The sequence below is a fragment of the Onychostruthus taczanowskii genome, unplaced genomic scaffold (assembly GCF_017590055.1).
Source record: "Onychostruthus taczanowskii isolate IOZ18803 unplaced genomic scaffold, ASM1759005v1 scaffold2, whole genome shotgun sequence".
NCBI classification, from domain to species: domain Eukaryota; kingdom Metazoa; phylum Chordata; class Aves; order Passeriformes; family Passeridae; genus Onychostruthus; species Onychostruthus taczanowskii.
In genome coordinates, this window is record NW_024499239.1 from 28372823 (window position 1) to 28399395 (window position 26573).

Genomic DNA, 26573 nt, shown 5'->3' on the forward strand with positions numbered 1-26573 from the left:
ACTGCCCAGCCTGGAGTGCCCACCATCATCACACAGAGGGGGCGAGGTCCTTTCTGCCCCCCTCAGTGCAGCCAAACACTGCTCAGTGTCCACCTTGCACCCCAAGGCATCCCAGGTGCTCTCAGCCATCCCCTGTGGCCCCTCCCCAGCCTCTCACCGGTTCTGCACCATGTTCATCACCACCCAGTCACCGGGATACACTGTCTTCCCAATCAGGTCCTTGAAAAGGATAAAAGTCTCCATGAGGAAGTCCTGCAAGGGAGGGAGAGCTGTCAGGAGCCGTGCTGGGCTGCAGTGCCCTCCGGGGGAGGCAGTGAGGGAGGTGCTGTGCCAAGAGGGCCCCGTGTTGCCGTGGGCAGCACTCACCATCAGCTCAGGCCGGGAGGGGAACGCCTGGATGTAGGTGCTGTAGTGCTCCTTGTCCATCTGGCTCAGGATGGCAGCCATGCAGGCCACGTAGTGGCTCTGGGGGACAGCAGCTGGTCAGGCCCTGCTGGGTCCTGCAGCTGCACCGTGGAACAGGACACTGTCCTTGTTCCCCCAGTCTGTTCATGACCCAGAGGCAAAACTGCCTTAGGGTCTGCTCAAACCCACCCTCCCTGGTCCTTTCTTCCCCAGCTCCCTTCTCCTGGCCTCTTCATGTTCATCCCACTCCAGGGACAGGATGGCTCCTGCACCCACCATGATGCCAGGGGGATGCAGGAGTTATTGCAGAGTGGTGCTGCAGCACCTCTGCCAGTTTTGAGATCATTTAAGGCCATCTGTGGGTGTAAGGGCATTTTGGAAATGACAAGCAGCTTCCTTCTGGAGTGCCTCCAGCGGAGGGTCCCAAACTGAGCCCTGAGCTCCACTCCAGGAGGCTCCCAGCTTTGTAGCAAGACAAGAGGAGTGTGCATGAGCGGGATGCTGCCCCAAAACTGTCCCAGAGACACATCCGAGGCTGGAAACTGCGGGAAAGGGCAGCAATTCCTGGGCTAAGAGCATCGTCTGGCACGCTCAGGCGGAGCGATGGCCCTGCCGTGCCCCGGTGTCACTGATGGAGCTTTGTGGGTGGCTTCAGGTGCCAGCCCATCCCCAGAGACTGCCGTGCCTGAGCCCTGTGAGGGCAGCACCGGGCGCTGGGCACCGCAGGCACCTTCCAGCCCCGGCAGGTCCTGCGCTGCCGGAGCTCCCTCCTGGATTCCAGCGGGGCATTCCCGCACTGCAATTTCCCCATTGCAGCCCCAGGCCAGACCTTGCCAAGCACATGCAGACCAAAGCGGACTGTCCGGGGAGGGACGTGACTGCTGCTGGTCACCGAGGGCTCCAGCTCCGCACCACCGGCCCCGGGAGCTGCTCGGGATGGGGCGTAGCCCACCGAGGGCTGCCGCGGGTGAGCAACGAGCGCCCACGGCCAGCCCAGGCTGCGAGGGGTTTGCAGGGACTGCTCTTGTGCAAAGCAATCGGATTAACCCCCAAAATGTCCCGCTCCTCCGGGAATCCATGCGGTGCCCCAGCCCCGGGGCCGGCCCGGCGGGAGCCCGCGGAACCGGGAGCGCAGCCACCGCTCCTCCCGGTGCCGGGACCGCGGCTCCTCCCGGGCTCCGGGGCTCGGCTCCCGGGCGCGCACCCCATGGCGGGGCCCGCCGCTGCCGGACCCGCGCCGCCGCCGCCGCCTCCGAGCACCAGGTACCGGGCGGGATGGGGAGGAGGCTCGGCCGGGCAGCGGGGCGGCGGCCGGACCGGGTGCTACGGGCATCGGCCCTGCGGCGCCGGCCGGTACCGGGACCCCGGGCGGCCCCGCGGCCGGGGCGTGGGAATCCCGGGGCCAGGAGCGGCGACGCGGTGCGGGGAGCCCCGAAACCGGGACTGCGCGGCGGTGTAGGGACCCCGGCGGCGCGGGAGCGGTGCGGGTACCCTCGGCCCGCGGGATGCGCGGGGGCCGGCGGGGCCGGGGCGAGGAGCCGAGCTGGGCGGGCGAGGGGGATCCTCGGTGTCCCCGGATCCCCGGGGGTCGCGGCACCTCCCTGTCCGCCCCTCCTTTGCTCCCGGCGAGCAGGAGCTGCCCGGGGAACTGCGGGAGGCACGGGCACGGTGGCACCGGGCACCGAGCATCCTACGGCAGGCACCGTGCGCCGAGCCCCCCGCACCGAGCCCCCTACGCTGGGCACCCCGCACCGAGGCGGCCACCGGCTACCGAGGCGGGGGTCTCTGGGGGACACAGCCGTGCACGGTGCGTAGCCTATGGAGCTGCATCTGTGGTGGGAGCTGCCGTGTCAGAGGGGCCGAAGACCCCCACGTCGCCGCCGTGCCGCAGCCTCGCCCTGCCCGCCCCGGCCCGTGGCCCCGCCGCTCGCTGGAGCCGCTCCGGGGAGCGGCCAGGCGGGCTCATCTCCGCTCCCCCTCCGTTAGGAACGCGTCCGTCAGCCGGGGCTGTGCCGGGTGACACACACGCACACGCAGATCCAGGGATGTCACTTTCGGTACCGCGCGCCGCGGTGACGCCGGCCGGGGCTGGAGGGATTCAGCCCACGTTGCTCCCGGCAGCTCCCGGCGCCGCGCTCCGCGCCCGAGGCCTTGTGCCCGCCGCCGGGGCTCCGGGATGCGGGAGCGACCCCCGGGCAGTCCCGCGGAATGGGGGTGCGCCGCTCCCCGCCGGGGCGCTCCGGTGCCGATCCTCCCCGGGGGAAGGCACACAAACCCCGCTGGAGCCGCGGCAGCGGGGCCGGAGAGGGGCCGAGGTCCCCGCGGAGCCGCTTTCGTGTCGGGAGCACGAGGTGGACACGTATGAGTAACCACCGGGCCCCGGCTGTGCCAGCACGGGGACATACGGGGACATCGGTGTCAGCCGCTCGCTCGGAGGGGCACAGCGTGCTCAGCGCCAGCAGCAGCTCCGGTCCCCACGCTCGGCCTCTCCCGGGGGTACGGGAACGGCACCTCCCGGGGGTACGGGAACGAGCCTCTCCCGGGGGAACGGGCCCCTCCCGGGGGTACGGGAACGGCGCCTCTCGGGGGTACGGGAACGGCACCTCCCGGGGGTACGGGAACGGCACCTCCCGGGGGTACGGGAACGGCACCTCCCGGGGGTACGGGAACGAGCCCCTCGGCACAGCCGCGGCGGCAGGGGACACGGGGACCTCCGGCTGCGCTCTCCCCCGGCGGTGCTGCCCGAGGAGCGGGGGTGACCCTCGGGCACAGCCGGGCTGAGGATGGCACCTCCGGCCCTTCCCGGTGTCCCCGCTCCGCGGGGAGCGTTCGTCCTTCCGGCAGGAGGAGCGGGGTGGATTTCGTCGCAGAAGCTCCTTTGGACTGAGGTTGTCTTCTTTACAAATGATAATTATTGTAATTACTTAATAGCATGGTGGCGTCCAGAGGCCACAGATAATGAGCGGGTCTATTCCTGTCCCTGCTAACAACGCTGCTCCGGTCCTAACCAGCGCCGCGGGCAGAGCCTGCCTCGCCTGTTTGCGGAGGTGCTCCGAATGGTCTGGGCTGTTTGGTGGCGGGGAAACTGAGGCACGAGGCGGAGGAAAACACTCGCTAATTCCTAAATTCCCCTGGTAGCCAGCGTTGTCTAAAGCGCACGGAGATAAAGGGGCCAGGCTGCTGGATGGCATTGAGAATGCTCTTAAAGGCAGGAATTTGTATTCTGGAAGGACGTCCCCAGTGCTGGGAGCTGCAGCTGCAGAGGCCGTGCCGCTGGCTGCCGGCACCGTGGCCGGTGGGTGCTGGTGGGCCGGGGGCTGCCCCAGGGGGTCCCTGCTGCCCCCGGGACCGAGCCCCCCGAGCCTGGACCGGTGTGTGCACGGCCGGCTGGGGCGGTGCAGGAACTGCTGGGAGGTGAAGCCTTTCCAGCTTTTTCCATAAGTGTGCTCTGGGCACAGCTGGTGGCTTTCTGATGCCATTTCTGGCCTGTGAGGGAGCCCACGGAGCCCTTGTCACCCAGGGTCCCCTGGCCCAGGGATTGCTTTGCACGCTGGGGCAGGTGGGCTCCAGATGCGTGCCCAACCCCTTCTCCAGAGCTGGGACATCCTCCCTGGAGAGCGCAGGGCTGTGGGGGTCTGCAGAAGAGCTGGGTCTCCCGTGGCCAAAAGCCTCTGGGCCGTGTCCCACTTCCCTTGTCCTGTCACTGCTGCAGGACCAGCCCGTGCTGGGGATGCCAGCGGAGCCCTGGGCTTTGGTGCTGGGCACCAGCCGAGCTCTCTGGGCTGGATCTCCATCACAAGCATCTTCCCAGGTCCGTGTAGCCACACAGGGCATCCCCAGGGCTCGGAGGAGGAGGATGGTACTGCCCATACCCCATTCGCTGGGAAGGAAGCAGCCGAGCTGGGTGTTCTTCCTCCCAGGGTGGTCTCTCCTGCAGCCCCGGGGATGGCACTGATCCACAGTGCCGGCAGCAGCTCCAGGGATGCTCGCCTGCTCCTCCTTCCCTGGATGAGACCAGGCAAGCCTCGGGACGTGGAACAAACTCCTCCTGAGCTGCTCCCGCTCCGCACGCGCTGCCTGCCCCGCTCTGCCCCTGCTCCCCCAGGCAGGTCGCTCTACCTCTTCATGTCTCATTAAAGCAGCGATACCAAAGCTCCTCTGCCTGGCACAGAGGTGGGAACGCCAGCAGGTAGCACAGCGAACAGAGACACCACTGCCATGACAGCCGTATTAGCATCCACGGGAGACAGAGGAATAATTTGGCTTCTGCAGCTTCTGAAGGCTCGTGCAGGGCTTTGTACTCCCGTCTCCCCGGCCGTGTGCGGCTCCATCTGCAGCAGCAGCAGCACATCCGCAGTCGGAGGGGAGCGGTGGAAGTGACCTCGGCAGGATGTGGCTGCTCCTTCCCCGCCCGACGGGATCCCTTCCACGGGCACGAGCCGCGGCACGTGTGGCCAGGCCAGCCGGGACCTTCGGTGGCCCCAGAGAGGAGCCCCCGGGGTGGCCGTGGGTGCTGGCGCCGTGGGGAGGTGGGTGGCGGAGGCTCCCTGCCCAGGCCGGGTGCCAGAACCTTCTCCTGGGCCCCGTGGCTGGGAGAGTGACTAATGTTCCCACTCCAGCCAGTGACCTACATAGGGATGAGCGCGGATCCCTCGCTCGCGCCGGGACCCGCGTGCCCGTGCCAGCAACCCCTGGGCGATGCCCGACGCAGGGCTGGGGGGACTGCTGGGCACAGCCACCCCAGGCACGGCCCTGGTGGCAGGGACAGCCCTGTGTCCTCGGCCAGGCCAGCCCAGGGGTCCTGGGGGAGCCGTAGTGGCGTTCAAGCAGAGCCTGGAGCGCTGCTGAGAGGGAGAGGGTCAGGCACTGCGAGGTCCTTCAGGGACATGGAGAGCTGGCCTTGGGGACAGGAGCCGAGCTGGACTCAGGGAGTGCTGGGAGTGTGGCTGGAGAAGGGGCTTCTCCTCGCTGAGCACCGAGGAGGGAGAGGAGCTGCTTGAGCAGAAGCGCTCCGTTGGCACGAGAACAGTCGGATCTGAACGGGTGATTAAGTGCCTGCAGGAAATGAGAAGGTCTGTGAGGCTCCCAGCAGCCGGGTTCTGGAAGAGCCTCCAAGAGAAGCATGAGGGCAGGGCATGAGCTGGCTTCGTGGTGGAGCTTCCTCGGCGAGGAAGCAGATTTGGGGTGTGCAAGCTGCCCGAGGAGCTGCTCCAAGTCCTCCATGCTCGAGTCCCACACATGCTCTGATCTGAGAACAAACGCCTCGAGTCCTCCCGGAGCCAAGGAGGGATTAGGCTCTGCTGTGGAGTGATGTGTCATGAGCCTGGTTCCTGCCCCTCCAGCGCCTCATCCTCCAGTGCTGCCTCTCCCCACTGCCAGCAGCACCTCTCTCCCCTCTGGAGGTCAGGAAAATCAAATGTGTTGCCCCACAAAGGCACTGCCCTGCGAGCACAGCCGGGTCATTCTCTCCTCTGCGGTTCCAGGAGAACCTGTCTCCCTCCCTCATAAATCTCATCTCCCGGCTTCCTGTGTCCTGAGGAGAAGATTTATGTGTCTGCTCCGTTTTTCCCTCTTCCACGGCTTTACTGGCAAGGGTGAGGGAGAGGATAGGTGGATAAAGGGCTGAAGCTGGCAGGTAACTTTGCAGACAGGACGGTGTGAAGCAGGGCTCTGACCTCTGAGGTCAGCCCTGCACCATCAGAGATGTGTCCATGGTGCAAACCCGGCAGGTTTAGTGCCTCTTATTCACAAAATTCACCACCCATGGTGGCCAGAGAAACCCAGTGCTGGGGCTCTCTGAGGAGTCCATGAGAAAAGATTCCTGATGTTTCCTCAGCTCCTGGGGTCACTCAGCAGAGGAGAGATCATTCCCAAATGTGTGAGCATCCAGCAGAACCCACTGCTGCAGAACTCATGGCGTGTCACAGTGGCATCACCTGCTGTCACCTGTACATCACCCATGTGACCTGCTGTCTCACCTTATCCATGTGCCTGGAATTCCAATAGGAACCAGAGAAGAAAAACACTCAGACCTTAAAAAATTGCTGAGGTGGAGGGTCCACCAGTGAGCAAAACCTTTCCAAGCTGTTCCTGTGCCAGCTGGCCTCACTTTTTAAGGAAGTTGCTTCTCTGACATGCCAACATGCATTTCCAGCTGCCATGAACAGAGCTTGGAGCTGCCACTCAGAGCCCCATCCTGCACATTCTCTGCTCCATGCCCCTTGCCTGCCTCCGAACTGGCCTTTTTCCCTCCTTGCTGTTCATTTTCTCCCCTTTCCTCAGTTTCCCTCTGTGCTCAGGGCTGGTAACGAGCAGAGACGTGCTGATTAGCTGCTTTTAACCCACTTCAAGAGTGCCACTTTGCTTTTGGGATCATCCTGCTTTCTTCATTGAAATGTCAAATGCCTCACAGAAATCCGACTTGTGCTCCACCGAGGCTTTTACCTCCACTGACCAAAGCTGGAGCCTCGTCAAGGCCGGCAGCAAATGGGTTTGATGAGCCGTGCTCCCCGCAGCCCCGCGCTCACCGCCGCGGCTGCCTCATGCTGCCCTCCTTCACAGGGGATTAGTCAGGCTCCAAAGCCATCCCCTGGGCTCTGTGGCTCCCTGTCCCACCCCACTGGGCTCTCCTGAGGTCGCTGTCCAATGACCACTCCAAGGAGGATCCCAGCGTCCGGCAGAGTGGAGCACCAGGGCTCCTGCTTTGGCCTCGGCGGGTTTGCACAGGTCTCTCCTGGAGGGAGGAGTGACCACAGCCCTGGGGTCCTGTTGGAGTAGACCCCAGGAGGGGCTGTGGTGGGCTCAGGACCTTGGAGGGGCTCCAGCACCCCAAGACTGAGGTGCTGAGCACCACTGCTCAGAAAAAATGCTTGAAGAGTGGCTGGGAAGTGCTGGGTGCCAGGTGCGTCTGAGATGTCCTTTGGAGCCACCACCAGCGGATTCCTCGGGCTCAGGGACAGCCCAGGAGAGTCCATCAGACCTTAGGCTGCACCATCCTGATCCCGCCCCAAAACAGGGCTCATTATCCAAGCTCGGAGGTGCCGGTGTGCTGCAAACACAGCGGGGCACTAAATCCAACCACAGCACAGAGAAAACGCAGGGATGCGTGGGAGGGTCCTGGCGCGGGTGGTTTGACATCCTCAGAACTGTTCCCAAACGGAGTTGCTCCATGTATAATTTATAGGCTTCCCTTTGTCCTTGTGGCTCGTCTCCGATGTGCCGGCGGTTCGGGGAGGCCGAGGGTGCTCCGGCGAGGCTCCGCTGAGCGCCGCGTCTGCTGCGTCCGCGGGGGAACGGCCTCGTCCCTCGAAGGCCGAGGGTGCTCCGGCGAGGCCCCGCTGAGCGACAGCGCCGCGTCTGCTGCGTCCGCGGGGGAACGGCCTCGTCCCTCGCCGCGTCAGCCGCGGCTCTGCCAGGGCCCCGTCGCAGCATCCCTGCTTTTAGCCCGTGCCAGCGGCGGTCCTGGCCCGTGCCCGGCCCTCAGTGAGACCCCTCCGGAGGTCTCACCCACTGAGACCCCTCCACGCAGCTCCTCTGGAGCGCTGCGCTCCGGCACGGGGATGTGGCCAGCAGGTCCCTGTGCCCTCCCTCGTTGCCGGGGACACCAAGCTCTGACACAAGGACAGAGGTGACCCCACGTCCGTGACAGGGCTTCATACACCGCGTTCATCGCGGCAGGCTGTGCCCAGGCCGGCGTGGGTGCCCGTGCCCCGGGCCAGCAGGGATGTGGCGATGCAGGAAGCGAGGACGGGTCTGGCCTCAGCCCCAGCCAGCTCGCTCCTCCGCCTGTTGCTGTCCATACTAACGAGGAGCCCCATCCCGTCCCTCGTCTCGTCCTGCCTCGCAGACATCTCCGGGTGTCTGGGCACGGCTCCAAGCTCGGCAAGGGAAGCGCCGGGCGGCGCGTGGAGCAGCATCCCGACGAACGCGGAGCGGGATGTGCGGATCGCGGGGGCGTGCGGGGCCGCGGTGGGCGCGGGGAGGGCTGTGAGAGCCCCCGGCTGCGCTGGGTCAGCGCTCGGTGCCGGCGTGGGCAGGCACGGGGCACCGGCACTGGAAGTTTGGCTGTGCCGGCACCGGGGACTCCGCGCTGCTGTGCTGAGTCGGCGCTTCGTGCCAAGGCAACGAGGCAAGACAGGGAGGGGAGCCGGGGGTGTCTGAGCCGTGTGTCCGTCCGCAGTGAGGGCAGGGGGGCTGCGGAGCCAGCGAGGCTCCCGCCTCGGCGTGCGGGGACACTGCGGGAGCACCGGGGTGTGGGACACGGTGTGGTGCGACAAAGCTGAACCACTGCTCGCTGCGGCTGGAATCTCTGTCTTTGGCTGCGTCCCAAAAGGAGCTGACGGCCTCCCCTGCATCCCGGGACATCCCGGCAGGGCTCCCGGTGTGCCCCGTGCTCCCGGTGCCCGGGCAGTGTGACGGGCCGGGGCCCAGGGGTACGGGGGTGGCTGCTGGGGGTACGTCTGGGACAGGGCAGCGGAGCGGTTCCCCTTGCAGCTGTGGGGAGGAGAGCCCTGCACAGCCGTGCGGGAATGATGGCCGGGACGGGAGCAACGGCAGGGACCAGGATGATGGCAGGGATGGGAATACAGCTGGGTGCAATCCCCTCCGTGACCCGGGTCCTGCCCCTGTGCCGCCTGTGAAGTGCTGCTGGTGTCAGTGACATCCCCCGGCCTTACAGCAGGCTCTGCTGCTGGTTCCCACGTGTCTGAAGCGGCTCCGTGTCCCCAAGCCACTGTGTCGCCACTGCTCACAGAGCTGGTCCCCAATGCCCGCAGCCCGGCCAGCACCTCTTGTGCCCAGTCCGGCCACAAGCACCTGTGACATGTCCCCTGTGTCACCCCGGCCATGCCCTAGGCAGGGTGGACCCCGTGCCCATCCCGCCACGTCCCGTGCTGGATGGGTGTCCCACGCCTTGCCCATCCCCCGGCGGGTGTCCCACGTGCGGAGGGTGCCCCGTGTCCATCTGTCCGGCCCTCACGGGAGCCCCTGGCCCCTGCCCTGCCCTCCCGCTGCCCGCGCCCCGCACACGAGGCACCAGCCCCGGCGAGGCAGAGCTATTTTTAACAGCCGCTTCTGCTTGATTTGAGCTGTGAACTCGGAACGTGTTTATGCTAAAGGGCTTTCTTTTCCCTTCTCCCTTTGTGCTGAGGAGGCAGCGCCGCAGATCAAAGCCTGTCTCTTCGCGTTTGGTGATGGTGGGCCGGGAGGGAGCCGAGGTGGGAGAGGCCGGCAATTCCGCGGGGACACTCGTGTCCTCGGGGGCCGCGGTGGCGTGGCCGGCTCTGACGCACCTCTCTTTGTCCCCGCAGGTCCGGGAGCCATGGGCGGGCACGGCCGGCACCGGGCGGCCTTCGGCGGGCAGCCCTGAGCCCGGGCGGCCCTGAGCGGCGGGACGATGGGCTGCGGGCGCCGGCGGGGAGCCGCGGTGCCGGGCGCGGCTGTCGGGGCGGCGTGCCGGGGGCTGTAGGGCCGGGCGGCGGGCAGCATGCCCTGCGGCCCCTCGCCCACCTCCCGCCCAGCATCCCCTGTCCGTGGCGGCGCGGGATGAGGCTGCCCGCCGCCCCAGCAGCTCCGGGGACTGCCGCAGCACCCCGGCCCCGCTGCCCTGAGCCATGGTCAGCCGCGAGCCCGTGCCCGGCCCGGCCCCCGCCGGCGAGGGCAGCCAGGAGAAAGCCATGACGGTGCGCTCGGTGCTGCTCAACCGCGACTCGCCCGACATCGAGAGCCGCCTCAAGCGCCGGCGCAACCGCACGCAGCAGGTCCGCTTCAAGGACCTGGTGGAGGCCGGCGCGGGGCGGGCGGACAGCCCCCCGCCCGGGTCCGGCCCCGGCCACAACACCCCACGTGCCTCGCCGCCCCCCAGGGACCCCCCTGAGCCGGCGGCTCTCCGTGCCTCGCGGCGCAGCTGGCCCCAGGCGCAGCCGGGCTCGCTGACGCTGCCCATGCCCAGGAAGGCGTGCATGAGCACCGCCATCCAGACCTCCCCCAGCCTCCAGAAGCCCTTCCCGGCCCCGCAGCCCCGCAGCAGGAGCGTCTGCGATGTGGCGGAGGATGCGGTACTGCCCGCCGCGGCGAGCGCCCGGTGCCCGGCAGCGGCCGTGCCCGCCGTGCCCCCGCGGGCCCCCGGCAGCCTCCCCGGCCACGACCCCACCGCGGCCAAGGCGCGCCGCACACCGCCGCCGCCACCACCCAGGGACCCCCCTCCCCCTTACCAGGGCACGGCCGGGTGCCCCGCTGCCCGCTGCGCCCCTCCGGTGCCAAGCTGCGCCCCCGAGCCCTGCCCGCCACCCCCAGCCTGTGCCCAGCTCCGCGGGAGCCCCCGGGGCAGCCACGGGGTCACCCCACGGCCGGCCTCCGTGCCCTGCGGCCAGCCCCGGCCGCCCGCCGAGCAGCGGGGGCTCGGCCGGAGCGACTCGGAGCGGAGCCTGCCCTGCGGCCGCCCGGTGCCCCCGTGCCAGCCCTCGCCGCACCGCCGGCAGCCCGTCCCCGCCACGGACACCCACGGCCTCGGCCGGCCACCTCAGGGCAACCCCCCGCGGGACCCCCCGCCACCCCAGCACCAGCTCTGCGCCGCGCTCTGGGGGGGGCCCTGCTGCGCCTCGCCAGCCCCCGTGCCACCGGCACCGGGCTGGCACGGCTCGGACAAGACACCGGCCGCCCTCGGCACCTGCAGCCGGCTCCGCGCCGCCGAACCCGGGCATGGCTGGGCAGGACCCGAGGGGCCCAGGGAGCCGCTGTGCACGGCCCCGCAGGGCCCCGGCGCGGGGACACGAGCGGCCGCGGGGGCAGCGGAGACCCCCCGGCACGGACAGCCCCGCCTCGCCGCCGAGCAGCCGGACACGCTGCAGCACGTCCAGGACCTTCTGCAGCTGGTGGTGGTGGCCAAGGGGCCGGTGGGACCACCAGCGAGGGCTGAGGACACCCGGACATCTCAGGGAGAGGGCCCCCGGGGGCCCGGGGAGCAGGGGGACCTGCATTCCCAGCTGCAGTCCCTGGAAGGGGTGCTGGAGACCAGCCAGCAAACCATCCGGGTGCTGCTGGACGTCATCCAGGACCTGGAGAAGAAGGAGGCGCAGCGGGATGGGTGAGTAGGAGGGGACACAGCGGGAGGCTGTGGGGACAATTTTCCCAGGGGCTGGGGATGGAGGGCGGGGGACCCTGACAGTGATTTGGATGCTGCAGCCTGCCTGGGGTGTTTCCCTCTGAGAAACTCAGAGCTGCTGTCCATGTGCGCGCGGATCCAGGTCTTGGTGTGAGGTGCCACGTGCCCACGGTGCCTTGCCCGTGCCCAGGGATGGGGGATGAGGGGCTGCTGGGTTCCTGCCCGGCTCTGCTGCAGCTGATTTCTCCACTGGTCACTGGGAGAAGGGATCTGGAATGTCACATCCCTGCCCCATCCATGGAGGTGCCTTTGGCACAGATCCATGGCTGGTGCCCCCGTGATGGGTGTGATGCATCCCGGGGAGGTGCCCAGCACCCCCATCCTGCCCTGCCCAGAGCCTGCTCCCAGGGCAGGGAGCTCCCCAGGCCAGCATTCCTTGGCCTCCCAGGCAGATGTGCCAAATGGAGGAAGGTGTTCTAGGTCAGCCCACCGTGGCCTTGAGCTGAAATGGTCCAAACTCATCTCACATGAGGGCAACCAACAAACCCTCAAGAGGTGCCGGGCCTGGCATCCTGTAAAATCTCTGGGGCTTGTTCCTGATGCCCAAGATTGGTGTGATTAACCATTAAATCAGATGGGTTTGGCTGTGAGTGAAGCACAGGGAACATTGCCCCCATTGCCCCTGGAGCACTGTCAGCCCCTCAGGGGTCTGGGACACCTTAATTAAGACCTCAACTTCATTTACTGCTACAGTCAAACAAGCAAACAAAACCCCCAGAGATAGGAAATCCAGGGATAGGAAATCACATCAAACATTATCCTGGAGTCCTTGCAAACAGCAGAGCCTCGTTTGCCACAGGTCAGATCCCAGGTGCCCCCTGCACACCAGAGCAGGGCCACAACCCTGAGACATCCTGGCACCGACCACCAGCAACATCCCACAAAAAAATTATATATATAAAACATGAAAGACTACCCAGGATGAGCTCTCCCAGCAGAGGGGGGCTGTTGTACAATGCCAGAGCCTCAGGCACACACACATTTACGTACCACACACATATATATAAATGTATAAAGGGCCTCATGATCTAATTCAGGTGATGGCAGAATAAATCCCCATTGCAATGTGTAATTTGGTGCATTAACAGACCCAGTTTCTGAGGGCTGAGAACAACTGTGGTCAAGGTCGAGTAACAGGAGGAAGATTTCAACGGGGAAATGTGACGTGGATGTGGGACATGTTCTGCCAGCTGTGCCCCCAAAATCCACAGCCCTGAAGGGGCAATGGAGACAGGGAGAAGGGGTCCCAAAAGGACCAACAGCATTCACAGGGCTCCTTTTGGACAGAGCAAGATGAGCAGGGATCAGCAGTGCTGGGAGGACCCCAGTACAGCTCTTGGGATTGGGGGGTCTCAGGGTTGGGGTCTGGCAGCAGCAGCAGTGACATGTGGGGTGAAGACCCTTCTGTAGAGAGGGGGGAGGATGCAGCAGCATGAGCTGGGCCTGGGCAGGAATCAGCTTAATCCAAGTGCTGTGCACCTTCCTGAAGGAGGAGAAGGATGCTCTGGTACAAAAACATCAAAAAGATAAATTCCGAGTCTGGCGTAGGCTGGAGATTAGTCTGGAGCATCTCCCTGTGCCCATCTGCCAGGGCACTGCTGTGCCAGGGCACTGCCATGTGCCTTGTGCTCCCCCCATGGCACCGTGGGTGGGGAGATGTGTGGGGAGCCTTGGGATGAGGATTGGGATGGGGATGGGAGGGGAGGACACAGCGGGAAGGGTTTGGAGGTGCCACTGGTGTGCTCCCATCAGAGAAGCACCTGGCTTGGTATTAATTGGGATCACATGGGAGCAGAGGGGCTGGGATCCAGGGAGGGGAGGAGAGGGATCCCAGAGAGGAGAGGGGCTGGGATCCAGGGAGGAGAGGAGATGGTTCCCAGAGAGGAGAGGGGCTGGGATCCCAGAGAAGAAAGGGGCTGGGATCTAGGGAGGAGAGGAGAGGGATCCCAGAGAACAGAGGGGCTGGGATCCAGGGAGGAGAGGAGATGGATCCCAGAGAGGAAGAGGAGCTGGGATCTAGGGAGAAGAGGAGATGGTTCCCAGAGAGGAAAGGGGCTGGGATCCCAGAGAGGAGAGGGGCTGGGATCCAGGGAGGAGAGGAGATGGGATCCAGGGAGGGGAGGAGAGGGATCCCAGAGAGGAGAGGGGCTGGGATCCAGGGAGGAGAGGAGATGGTTCCCAGAGAGGAGAGGGGCTGGGATCCCAGAGAAGAAAGGGGCTGGGATCTAGGGAGGAGAGGAGAGGGATCCCAGAGAGGAAAGGGGCTGGGATCCAGGGAGGAGAGGAGATGGATCCCAAAGAGGAAAGGAGCTGGGATCCAGGGAGGAGATGAGATGGATCCCAGAGAGGAAGAGGAGCTGGGATTCAGGAGGAGATACAGGGAGCAGACGGTCTGGATGCCAGGGAGAAAAGGAGCTGGGATCCAGAGAGGAGAGTCCTGGCTGCTGGGGTGGGGCCAGGGGCAGCAGAGGACGCAGGCAGACCCAGAGCAGGTCTCCAGGCTCACGGCACTTCTCTGTCACAGGCGACACTCGTACCGGACCGGGCAGGACATCGCCAACTGCGGGACCTGCCGGGACTGTGCCTGCATCATCTACAGGTGAGGGCCAGCCCTGGCTCCCAGCTCCCCGCGGGCTCTGCTCCCTGCACTCCCGAACTTCTCCACTGGCTGTGAGGCAGCAGGGAGGGACAGCCAAGCCCGCCCCTCCTGTCCCCGTGTTGGGGGCACCACACTCAGAGCACTTTTGGATGTCTGGGCTGTCACTTGGGTTGGATCTGTCCCTCCCTCCCCGCAGATCAGGATGAGCCAGGGTGATTTCCATGGAGGAGCAGCATCTGGAAGGGGGCTGCTCTGGCAGCGTGGCAGAGAGACCATTTCTCTCCTGTGAGAGCAATCTATGGGGGAAGCCTCGCTAGCGGCTGCTGCGTGGGCTCACTCCAAATCCAGGCTGCATCCTGCTGTCCCTGTGCCAGCTCTGCACAGATGCTGCAGATGGGCTCCTGCCCCTCGCTATGGTTTGGGAACACAGGGCTCTGCTCCCCAGCGCTGGCTCAGGGCCAGGCTCTGGAAGCCCTTCCTCTGCTGCACTCCCTCCTCAGATCCCAGCTGGGGGTGGAAAAAGGCATCTTTTCCCCCCATCTTTGGGGGAATTGGGTGGCTTGCAGTTTTGCTAAAGCTTTCTGCCCTTCCAGGCACCCCTGGGTGTCCTTCTGTCCCTCTGGCCGTCCCCTCTGCAGTGCAGGTGGCTGGCCAGGTGTGTTCCCGTTTCGCTGTTAATTAGGCTGATTAGCACTGGGACGTGTGGGACACGGTGAGCTGGTCCCAAGCCATGCTCGGTGGTGCCTGATCACCGTGGTGCACGTGAGCCACTGCCCTGCCATGCTCTGTGAGCGCTGTGCCCCCTCCTTGGGGCACCTCAGGCTGGGGGTGCCGGGCTGGGGTCCCCGGTGTCCCCTGGTGTCCCTGTGCTCAGTGGCGGTGCTGCCTCGGTGCTCCTGCTCCCCACACACACTTGCTCCACACTCCCTCCTGTAGCTCTTGGGGGACTTCAGGCTAATTAGGGCTGACGAGCCTGTCTCCAGGCAGCATGGCAGCGGCACAGATGTCACATCTGGGGGAGGTGGCTCCCCGGAATGGCCAGGCTCCCGCTGGGGACTCGCTGTAGCTTTCACTGCCGCTCGTGGGACGAGGAGAGGCTCTGGGGGGACACAGGGTGAGGGAGCAGGGGCAGCAGGCCCAGCACCAGACCCCAGGGATGGCCCACGGAGGGGATCAGACCTGCCTGGCCCTGTCCCACAGCGGTGCCAACCCTTCCCTGTGTCACCGCAGGGGAGCTGAGGCCGCTCCGTGCACTGCCCCCCCATCACGGTCTGCACCCCGTTCTCTAGAAATGGCTGGGACACTCCTTGTCCTCTCCAGGGGAGGTGACAGGAGGTGCCAGCACGCCGGGGGGCTCCCCGTGTGCGGGGTGGCAGCGCCACGTGCGCGTTCCCGGGCACACTCGGTGGCACCTCGCTGATCCGATGGGACACGGCTGGTGCGACGAGATTGACGCGTTTTCCAAGAGAGGGAACATCGCAGCACGCGGCTGCCGGCAGCCAGCCCGCACCGCAGGGTGCTGCGGGGACACCGGGGGCTGCGGGGACATCAGGGGCTACAGGGACATCAGGGGCTGTGGGGACACCGGGGGCTGCGGGGACACCAGAAACTGCAGGGACACCGGGGCTGCGGGGACACCGGGGCTGTGGGGACACCGGGGGCTGCGGGGACACCGGGGGCTGCAGGGACACTAGAGACTGCAGAGACACCGGGGCTGCGGGGACATCAGAGGCTGCAGGGACACCGGGGGCTGCGGGGACACCGATGCTGCGGGGACATCAGGGTCTGCAGGGACACTAGAGGCTGCAGGGACACCGGGGCTGCGGGGACATCAGAGGCTGCAGGGACACCGGGGCTGCGGGGACATCAGAGGCTGCAGGGACACCGGGGCTGCGGGGACATCAGAGGCTGCAGGGACACCGGGGCTGCGGGGACATCAGAGGCTGCAGGGACACCGGGGCTGCGGGGACATCAGAGGCTGCAGGGACACCGGGGCTGCGGGGACATCAGAGGCTGCAGGGACACCGGGGCTGCGGGGACATCAGAGGCTGCAGGGACACCGGGGCTGCGGGGACATCAGAGGCTGCAGGGACACCGGGGCTGCGGGGACATCAGAGGCTGCAGGGACACCGGGGCTGCGGGGACATCAGAGGCTGCAGGGACACCGGGGCTGCGGGGACATCAGAGGCTGCAGGGACACCGGGGCTGCGGGGACATCAGAGGCTGCAGGGACACCGGGGCTGCGGGGACATCAGAGGCTGCAGGGACACCGGGGCTGCGGGGACATCAGAGGCTGCAGGGACACCGGGGCTGCGGGGACATCAGAGGCTGCAGGGACACCGGGGACACTGGGGACACCGGGGCTGCAGGGACACCGTGGGCACAGCAAGGGCTGGGGGGGACAGCAACAGCTGCAGGGACCTGGACTTGTGGGGACACTGAGGGCTCCAGAAAGCTGAGAGCTGTGGTGGCACAGCCCCTGTCACCCACCCAGACCAGGGACACCCTGATTCCTGCCTCGATGCTGCAGCTGTCCTCAGCCGTGGCCCCCGGGACACACAGCCCCTCTCCAGGGGGTTCTTTGCTCGCGGGGGTCCCACAGACCCCCAGCCTCAGCACTGGGCCCCATCCAGGCCAGTGTCCAGCTCCACACAAAGCCAAGGCACTGGCAGGGGCTGAGGGAGAGGATGGAGCAAAAGGATGGGGCGGGGGAGGCAGCTGAGAAGGACCCACCCCAAAGACCCCGGGTCACGAGGCCAGGCTGGCACTGCTCTGTCCCTCTGGCACAAGGGAGGCAGGGACATTCCGGTGGGATATTTGGGAGGGATCCAACCCCCAGACCCCCCTCACAGCCCACAGGGGGTGGGCAGGGGCTGTCTGATTGCACACACTGCAGGATGTCCCCTCACAGGGGTGCACAGTGACCCTGGGAAGTCTGGCCGTGTCCCTGTGCCACCTTGGGAGCACAGCTCTGGGGGACGTGGCCTGGGTGGAATCTGAGCCACCCAGGGCTGTGCTGGGGACACTGAGCTGCCCAGGGCGGTGCTGGGGACACTGAGATGCCCAGGGGCTGAGCTGGGGACACTGAGCTCCCTGGGAGCTGTGCTGGGGACACTGAGCTGCCCGGGGCTGAGTTAGGGACACTGAGATGCCCAGGGGCTGAGTTAGGGACACTGAGCTGCCCAGGGCTGTGCTGGGGACACTGAGCTCCCCAAGGGCTGAGCTGGGGACACTGAACTCCCCGGGGAGGTGTTGGGGACACTGAGCTCCCCAAGGCTGTGCTGGGGACACTGAGCTGCCTGGGAAGGTGTTAGGCACACTGAGCTCCCTGGGAGCTGTGCTGGGGACATGTTTGGGGACACTGAGCCGCCCGGGGCTGTGTTTGGGGTGCCAGGGGCTGTGACAAACGGGGGGCTGTGGCAGCTGGGGGGCTGCGACAAGGGCATGCCATGCTGCCCCCTGACACGGTGCCCTCGCCCCGCGTGCCGCAGCGTGGAGCACGATTTCCGCCAGCAGGAAGGTCGCTTCCAGCGGGTGCTGAGCCACATCGAGGGCGACACGGGGCCCAGCTCCCCCCCGACGGCGCTGGGGGCGGCGGGGGTGGCGCTGGGGGAGGCGGGGACCACCTCACCGCCCAGGCAGGAGCCGTCGCCCGTGTCGAGGCTGCCGGCAAAGCTGGACGTGAAGAAATCCCGGCGCAAATGCTTCTGGTTCCTGTGAGCGCGGTGCCCGCTGAGCCCGGAGCGCGGGGGCACCGCCCCAGCACTGACCCCCTGCCCACCTCTCCTCCCTCCCTCCCACGGTGGGGTTTGGGTAGCACCAGCTTTTCTATTTTTAACCATTCCGTTGAAGGCGGGGAGCTCGGGTGTGGAAACGGCGAGGGGAGCAGCGGCTGTATTTAAGGAGGATTCAATAAATTCCAAGGAGACGCTATTTTTGTTACATCCTCTCCCGCCTGTGCGCTTCTGTTCTGGAGGAGGATGAGAATGAGGAGGGGGCAGCGGCTGTTTCCCTGGATTTCCCTGTGTTTGGGGTTTCCTGAGGCGCCCCAGTTTATCCCAGGCTCAAATCAGTGCAGGGGGGCTGCTCAGCCACCCCTCCCATGGCTTCCTGCAGGTTAACTGGGAACGCCGAGGGTTTCCACTGGGGAACAGTTTCTGTGAGACTCCGGCCTGGAGAGAGGAGACCTGACCCCAAAAACCCCGGCTGGAAGGGTGGGCTGGGCGGGGGTCTCACGGCTGATGGCAGGGAGACAGGAACGAGGAGCTCAAATATCCCAGCGGGTGTCTGAGCACACCCTGAGGAGTGCCTGTGGTGGGAGCAGCCACAGCTGTCCCAGCAGGGCCACCACATCAGGAAGGAAGAGGGACATCATCCACCTCCTCCAAAAGCACTGGCCACCCCCGGCCACGGCTGCTGCAGCCACAGGGGGGAACAGAGGGTGGGCAGGAGCGGCTGCAGCTCCCCAGTTGGTGCCCACGGTGTTAAATCCCACCCGTGTGCCAGGCACGCCCCTGGTGCTCCGGGGTTGCAGCCGGGACTGTGCCCAGGGGCACAACTCCCTTCTTGCCCAGGGGGCACAACTCCCTTCTTGCCCAGGGGGCCTGCAGCCAGGACAGTGCCCAGGGGCATAACTCCCTTCTTGCCCAGGGGGAACAACTCCCTTCTTGCCCAGGGGGCACAGGGATGGATGGAGGGACGCTGTCCTGCTGCAGGCACAGGGATTTTGGTCCCCTCAGCCCGCAGCTGGAGCTGGAGGGTCTGGGACCCCCGACTGAGGCAGGGGCTGTGCAGGGAGAGCTGCCAGGCAGCAGCTGCGGAGCCACGAGTGAGCACAGGAGCGCCGCACAGCAGAGGAGCCATCATCCATCCATGGATCCATCCATCCATCATCCCTCAATCATCCATTCATCCCCCCCTCCATCCATCCTCCATCCATCCATCCATCCCTCCATCCATCCCTCTATCATCCATCCATCCATCATCCATCCATTCAGCCATCCCTCCATCCATCATCCATCCCTCCATCCATCCCTCTATCATCCATCCATCCATCATCCATCCATTCAGCCATCCCTCCATCCATCATCCATCCCTCCATCCATCCCTCTATCATCCATCCATCCATCATCCATCCATTCAGCCATCCCTCCATCCATCATCCATCCCTCCATCCATCCCTCTATCATCCATCCATCCATCATCCATCCATTCAGCCATCCCTCCATCCATCATCCATCCCTCCATCCATCCCTCTATCATCCATCCATCCATCATCCATCCATCCATGGATCCATCATCCCTCCATCCCTCCATCCATCCATCCCTCCGTGCCGCCCTGGGCTGTGCTGCACCCTCATCCCCCCAGCCCCCATCGCTGCTCGGCGCTTTCGGCCCTGACTCACAGAGCCTGGCAACGAGGGGTAAAAGCAGGATGGAGCCCAGCGCGACCCCGCCTGCATCTCCTGCCTGAGTCAGGGCTGGATCACATCCCGGCACTGGGATCGCGGCACGGCCCTGGCAGCGGAGCCTCCGCTCTGGCTGCCCACAGCCCACGGTCACGGCACGGCAATTCCCCGCTCCAAGGGTCCAGAACGCACACCAACACAGCTCACCGCCCACCCCGAGACACGGTGCAGCTCCTGGGTTTGTCACCACGTCCCCAGAGATCTCGAGCCCCCGCTCTGTCCCCTCCCATCGCTGCTCCACGCGGAGCTCTGACCCGCCTCCCCTCGCGAGCATCCAGCGTGCTCCTCACATGTTTTTGGCATGTAAAACTGCGACGGTTCCCCGGGTCCAGCTGCTTGTCACCCAGATAATGCAGCCCAAACCCTTGACTGCTCCCAAAACAGCTTTTCCCACACCTCACCCACTCCCCGCTGCTCTCCGGCTGCTCCAGCCCTGCTCCCGCTTTCCCCTGCATCCCACTGGGCACATCCCTGGCATCCATCCCCATCCTGCTGGGTCCTGGCAGCGTGGCCAGCGAGGAGCAGAGCCAGTCACACGCAGCCAGGTCCCCAAAGCAGGGACAGCTCTCCCGTGTGGCCCGAAGGGGAGCGGCGCAGTGGCACTCACCCTCAGCGGGTTCTCCCGGTCCAGCACGATCAGCCTGCGATTGACCGTGTGGAGCAGCCGCTCCAGGATCGCCTGGATGTGCTTCTTCACCTGTGCCTGCAAGGTGAGAGGTGGCAGGGCCATGGCAGGGCACGTCCCAGCTGTGGGAGATGTCCCTGCATGGCTCCTTCAAGAGCTGGTGACATCGGGGTGGGGAGACGGGAACGGAGCCTGATCCAGAGCTGGAGTCAGAGCAAGGCAGTGTGCTCCAGCAAAAATATGGGATTTGGGATCTCTGTACAGCCCAGCCCTGTGCAGGGAGGTGTACAGCTCTGTACACCTCCCTGCACAGTGGCCACCTGGCTGGGGACAATGGGGACAGCCGAGGATGGCTGAGGATGATGAGGATGGTGCTGGCAGACAAAGGTGGGTTTAACTCTCATGGGGTTGAAACAAGAGCAGTGTCCTCCCCCAGGAGAGTCCCACCACGCTCTCCACAAAGGCTATTTCAGGTTTAAAAGTTAATGAGACATGTCACCACAATTTCTGGGGTTTCCATCCCATTCCTGGGCTTCCTGGTTCTGTGGGGATTAAAGAACCACCTCACCCTCCCAGGACACAGCGTCCAACCCAGCTCCCACAGCCACTGCACTGCAGGTGGGACACCTGAACCTCCCAAGGGCCCCCAAAAGAGACCCCAGAGCAGCCAGGAAGGGCAGGAACAGAGGAAGGCTCCTGAAAATCCAGAGCACAGAGCCCTGTGCATTCCCAAACCATTGTGTGCTGCAGGGACACTCACCAGCTCCACGTCCCCACGGTGCTTGTGCCGCGCCCGCAGCTTCTCTGCGCTCTGCAACCACCAGAAACAGGGCTGAGACCCCCAGGAATGGCCCCAGCCCACCCCAGACAGGCCACATTTGGGTGGGTGGGTGCCCACCGTGTCCCTGCCTCATGTTTGGGGCCATCACTCTTCATTTTGGAGGGTGGTGCTGCCCCGGGGCTGACTGGCAATCGCTGACCAGCGGAATTTCATACGAGGTATAAGGCCATTGAAATTTTAATTACATTTGGCCTGTCCCAAAATAGAATTGGGAGAAGACAAAAAGAAAAAGTGCCTTGAATCAGAAAGGAAACCAAAGAAATATATGTAACTAAATCAGGTGTCATACTCATGCCTTATTACTTCGTTGTTTGCCTTAAGTAATGTGATCCTGCCTGTGAGTCAACCAAAAACCAATGTTTGGGTGACCCTGGCCAATGCATCAGGCTTGGACACCATTTCTTTGATTTATTCAAATCCAGAAAATCCATTCTCAACCTGCTTGGTCTCATTGGTCAATATCCCAAAATGTCTTTCCAGATCTTTCATGATTTATTATCAATGTGCCCTGACCTTCCTCCCTCCCTTCACCTTCCTCTGCAGAGCTGGTGATGTCCCCACCACCCTCAGGTCAGTGTCATCCCTGAGCTTGGAAGCCCCTTCCCCACCCACGTGGATGTTGGGCAACCCACCAGAACCTCACTGAGGTGAAAGCACAAGGTTTGTGTCCCACCCTGGGCACGTCCCTGCTGGGATGGTGACACCCACAGCCAGTGAACTCCAACAACATCCTGGCCAGGAACTGGTGCTTAACCCCACTCAGAGGGGTTTGGTCAGGTGCCTGCCCAGCTGATTCCTGCTTTACCTTCTGGGCCTGGTACAGCACTTCCAGGATGCTGCTGAGCAGCTCGATGCAGGCGTCCTCCTCCTCCCCTGCCTGGATCAGCTCCTGCAGGATGGGCAGGGCTGCCTGCAGCACCAGCTCCCGGCACTCTGGGGGGACAGGGGGCCACAGGCATGAGGGAATTGTCCCCAGCTGTGGAGCCACCCCTGGCATGAGGGAATTGTCCCCAGCTGTGGAGCCACCCCTGGCATGAGGGAATTGTCCCCAGCTGTGGAGCCACCCCGGGCATGGGGCAGAGGAAGGGTCCCTGCTCAGGGGCTCATCCCCACCCTGTGCCACGGCCTCTGGGTGAGCTGAGCAAGGGCAGAGCCCCCGGGACCCCTCTCACCGTGGGACTGGAAGGCTTTGCTGCTGGCAATGTCAGTCAGGGCCTGCAGCTTCTGCTTCAGCAGGCGCTGGGGCAGCACGTTCCCCACGAAGTCCCGCAGCACGGCCCTGCCATCAGGAGAGGAGTTAAAGCAGCAGCTCCAGGTTGTGGTCAGGATGGGGCTGCTGGGTGGGGGGAGCCCCTCTGTGGGGCAGGATGGTCCCACAGGGCAGCGGTGCCCACCACGGGCACCCAGCAGGCAAACCCTGCCTGAATTCCCAAAATGAACCCAGCTGGGGCTGAGCCCAAGCACAGGCAGCTGCCAAAACTGAGCAGAACTCTCCCATTTTTGCACTGGGAAGGGGATCAGGAGGTGATTCCTGACCCCCCCTGCCCGCCCTTGCCCTGTGCTGGATGTGGGGACAGAGGTGTCTGTGGCAGGGGCTGAGCAGGACAGGGGGCTGGGGTTGCTGGGGACACAGGGACCCTACCCCAGAGTGGAGGAGTCAAAGATCCCAAACACGTCCTCGAGGATGGAGGGCAGATATTTCAGAGCTGCTCCCTGCAGAGACACCACAGAGCTGCCTCCAGAGAGGTTCCCAGAGCCCACTCTGGAGCCTCCCTCCCTCTGGGGGGCCCTGGGGGCAGAGTGCAGCCCCATCCCTCAGCCCTGCTTCCCTCAGCCCCCCGTGCCAGCCTGGTCCCAAATGCAGGGAGTGAGGCCAGGCCAGATCCAGGATTGGGACGATCCCCAGGAACAATTCCCAGAATTTCCCCTGCAGAACTCAGCACACGGGTGTCCAGTGTGACTGAGCTGCTGACCCAGATCCACAGCACAGCCCCAGAGCAGTGAGGGGGCTCAGGGTGCACGAGGGGGACCCTGAGGGGTCTCAGGGTGCACAAGGGGGACCCTGGGGACAGCAGGGCAGCGCACGGGGGGGGCAGCTCCTGCTGAGGTCTGCACACAGGATGGATGGACAGTGTCACCCCAAAAACAGACACAGTGTCACCCAGCATAGGGAGGGGACAATCACTGCCTGGCCACCCTCCCTGCCACCCCACAGCCCAGCTGAGCCCTGCCAGGGCCCCCCTGGCCCTACCTGGGAGAGCAGGGTGGGACCCTCCAGCGGGGACTGCATCAGCTGGTTCAGGGCGAGGAAGAAGCGCTGCAGGGAGCGCTGGAACTCGGCCACCTCCTTCCCCTCGTAGAGCCTGCAACGGCCAGAGCCACCCTGCTGTCACCCCACTGCCACCATGCCACACTATTGGACTTGTTGGGAATGCCCAAGGAAGGCAGGAATGGTGAATCTGACTCCATGTTCTCAGAAGGTTAATTTATTATTTTATTACACTATATTGTATCAAAGAATGCTATGCTCTGTTAAAGAATACAGAAAGGATACTTACTGAATGCTAAAAAGATAATAATGAAAACTCATTACTCTCTCCAGAGTCTGACACAGCTTGGCCCTGATTGACCAAAGAGTGAAAACAACTCACAGCAGAACCCAGTGAAACAATCACCTGTGGGTAAACAATCTCCAAACACATTCCCCATGGGCACAACACAGGAGAACCAAATGCGATAAGAATTGTTTTCCTTTTCTCTGAGGCTTCTCAGCTTCCCAGGAGAAAAATGGGAAGGGATTTTTTTTCAGAGAAGGTGAATGCCACACCACACACCTTCCCTGGCATCTGTCCCAGATTGCAAGGCAATGTGTGTTCTATTTCCATCTGTCAGAGCTGGGGCAGTTCTCTTCTGTTCATTGGGCAGTTTTCTTTATCTCTTCCACAACCAATCCTCCTTCCAGGAGATCTCTGCTGTCCATGGGCCATTAATTATTAATTATCACCTGTTTATGGGCCATTCATTATTAATTATCTTCTGTCCATGGCCAGGGAGTGTCCTTGCACTGCTGATAAAATTCCATCATCCCACTGGGAGATCCTCTGCCCAGGGGAGGAGCCAAGCATTCCTACCTGGATACAATCTGAGATTTTTGGGTCACCACAACAGCCTTTCCCCTGCATTCCCAGAGGAGCAGCTGCCTCTTCCACTGGAGCTCCAGAGGAAAACTGCAGCCTTGTGCAGGATCCCTGCTCCAGCAGAAGCACAGCTGGCACTGCAGGAGGGCTGAGCCCCCATGGGATGGGACTGTGCCACCGCCCTGACCCACAGGGCTCAGCTCCTAAACTGACTCTGGCAGTGCTGTTTTGTATTACTGCATTTTTATTTTATCCTTTTATTTTCTTCCTTAGTAAAGAACTGTTATTCCTACTCCCATATCTTTGCCTGAGAGCCCCTTAATTTCAAATTCATAATAATTCAGAGGGAAGGGCTTTACATTTTCCTTTTCAGGGGAGGCTCCTGCCTTTATTAGCACAGACCTGGCTTTCCAAACCGAGACACCATCCCAATTCTTTATACTCATCCATCAACATTTGGATCCATGGCTGGATCTAGGGGTGAGCCCTGGCACTGCCACAGCCACTGGTTTGGATCTAGGGGTGAGCCCTGGCACTGCCACAGCCACTGCCCCACCATGTCCACAGACCCACTCACAAGAACTCGTTTTTTCTTTTTTAAAAAAGCCTCTTTTCTATGATTCCACAGCCCAAAACCCTCTCAAAGCAGTTCAGCCCCCTTGAGCAGGAACCTCCTGACCCTCCAGCCCCCCTCACCAGCTGGACCAGAGCCAACTGAACGAGGCAATTTTAGCCATGGGATGTGCAAAACTGCAGGAAAAACTGCAAAGCTGAGGTGTGATCACAGGACTGGGCACTGCTTGAGGCAATTCCCCCACCACTGACACCAAGCAGTGGCAGGAAAAATTATCCAGCCACCAGCTGTGAAAGGAAACCCTGGAATTATGGACTGGTTTGGGCTGAGAGGGCCCTTGAAACCCATCCAGTCCCACCCTATACCATGTGTTGCTCCAAGCCCTGTCCAAAATTTGGCCTCAAAATCCAGGGGACAATGAGCACTGGCAGGGAAAGTGTTGCCACTCTCAGTGATGGCTGAAAAGCAGAAGCAGCCAGAGGAAGCAGCAAGGAGGAAGCAGCGAGGGACAGACGTCACCACAGTGCCACCGGGGCGCTGAGGGGACACAGGGAGGTGTCCCAAGGTGGAGGACAGGGATCTCAATCATCCTTGCAGCTCCCTGGGCTCCTCAGAGGAGCTGCAGCCTCTGTTTGTCCGGCTCCAGCAGCAGCAATCCCAGACCCGGCAATCTGCAGCAACTGGCTCTAATTACAACCCAATTCCTGTCGATTACAGCCTGTACAAATTGCAGCACGTTCAGGGCACTTAGAGGATCTGAGGAGCCCGTGTTATTGCATGCTGAGATTGCTGAGATAAAGGGAAGCTCTATAAAATCGCTAAATGTCCTCGGGGATGCCTCTGTTCCAGGCAAACTCATTCACAGGGCTGTTTGCAAACAAGCTGGGTAATTAATTTCTCCTGCCAGGAGCACTCTGAGCTGGGAATGTGCTCCTCACACAGGAGGGAGAGGCAGGTGCTGGGTGTGATGTTCTGGAGCACCTGGAGCCAGGGATGGGACTCTGGGAAGGGATGGAAGTGGCCAGGACAGACAGGGCTCAAAACCCACAGTTAATCCAGAGTGGGGCACAGTGAGTGTGACAGTCCCTGGGGACACAGGTGTGGCATTCACATTCTCTGGAAATTCCCTATGCCCAGGATTTTTCTCCTGGGAAGCTGAGAAGCCTCAGAGAAAAGGAAAACAATTCCTATCTCATTTGCTTCTCCTGTGTTGTGCCCATGTGGAATGTGTTTGGAGATTGTTTCCCCACAGGTGATTGTTTCACTGGGTTCTGCTGTGAGTTGTTTTCCCTCTTTGGCCAGTCAGGGCCAGGCTGTGTCAGACTCTGGAAAGAGTCACAAGTTTTCATTATTATCTTTTTAGCCTTCTGTAAGTATCCTTTCTGTGTTCTTTAGTATAGTTTAGTATTATTTAATATAATATAGATGATAAAATAATAAATTAGCCTTCTGGGAAATCAGATTCATCATTCCTGCCTTCCTTGGGCATTCCCAACAAATACAACCCACAGGGACCCCAACACACCCTGGGCTTGGGGTGGAGGAGGCAAAGCCCTCATTCCCTCAAAAAACAGCTGCCTGCTGGACCAGGGAGCCTGGGAATGGGGTGATCCCACTGCTTCCAGTGGCAGCAGTGCCCACCCCGTGCCCTGTGTGTTGTGGGGGTCCCTCACTGCCCACCTCGCTGCCCGCTGCTCCCTCAGGACACTTCAGCTTTCGGTGCCGCCTACGTGGAACGAAAGAGGAACGTCTGGAGATGCCAG

The 26573-nt window shown here is 63.2% G+C and overlaps 2 protein-coding genes across 2 annotated transcripts in view; one reads left to right on the forward strand and one right to left on the reverse strand.

Annotated features, from left to right (window-relative positions):
• Positions 1-26573, reverse strand: part of LOC121335159 (dedicator of cytokinesis protein 2-like) — a 47965-nt gene that overhangs the window by 8619 nt on the left and 12773 nt on the right. Inside the window, exons 23-30 of the mRNA XM_041403005.1 lie at positions 23351-23462; positions 22742-22812; positions 22272-22378; positions 21905-22032; positions 21019-21069; positions 20241-20336; positions 367-465; positions 158-252 (exon numbers count right to left, since the gene is read on the reverse strand). Coding sequence (XP_041258939.1) covers positions 158-252; positions 367-465; positions 20241-20336; positions 21019-21069; positions 21905-22032; positions 22272-22378; positions 22742-22812; positions 23351-23462 — 759 coding nt within the window. The remainder of the gene's footprint in view (positions 1-157; positions 253-366; positions 466-20240; positions 20337-21018; positions 21070-21904; positions 22033-22271; positions 22379-22741; positions 22813-23350; positions 23463-26573) is intronic.
• Positions 9746-17912, forward strand: LOC121335158 (basic proline-rich protein-like). Its single transcript, XM_041403004.1, has 3 exons — positions 9746-11488; positions 14091-14165; positions 17657-17912. Exons 1-3 carry the CDS (start codon positions 10017-10019, stop codon positions 17883-17885), a joined length of 1776 nt encoding a protein of 591 aa, XP_041258938.1. The 5' UTR covers positions 9746-10016; the 3' UTR covers positions 17886-17912.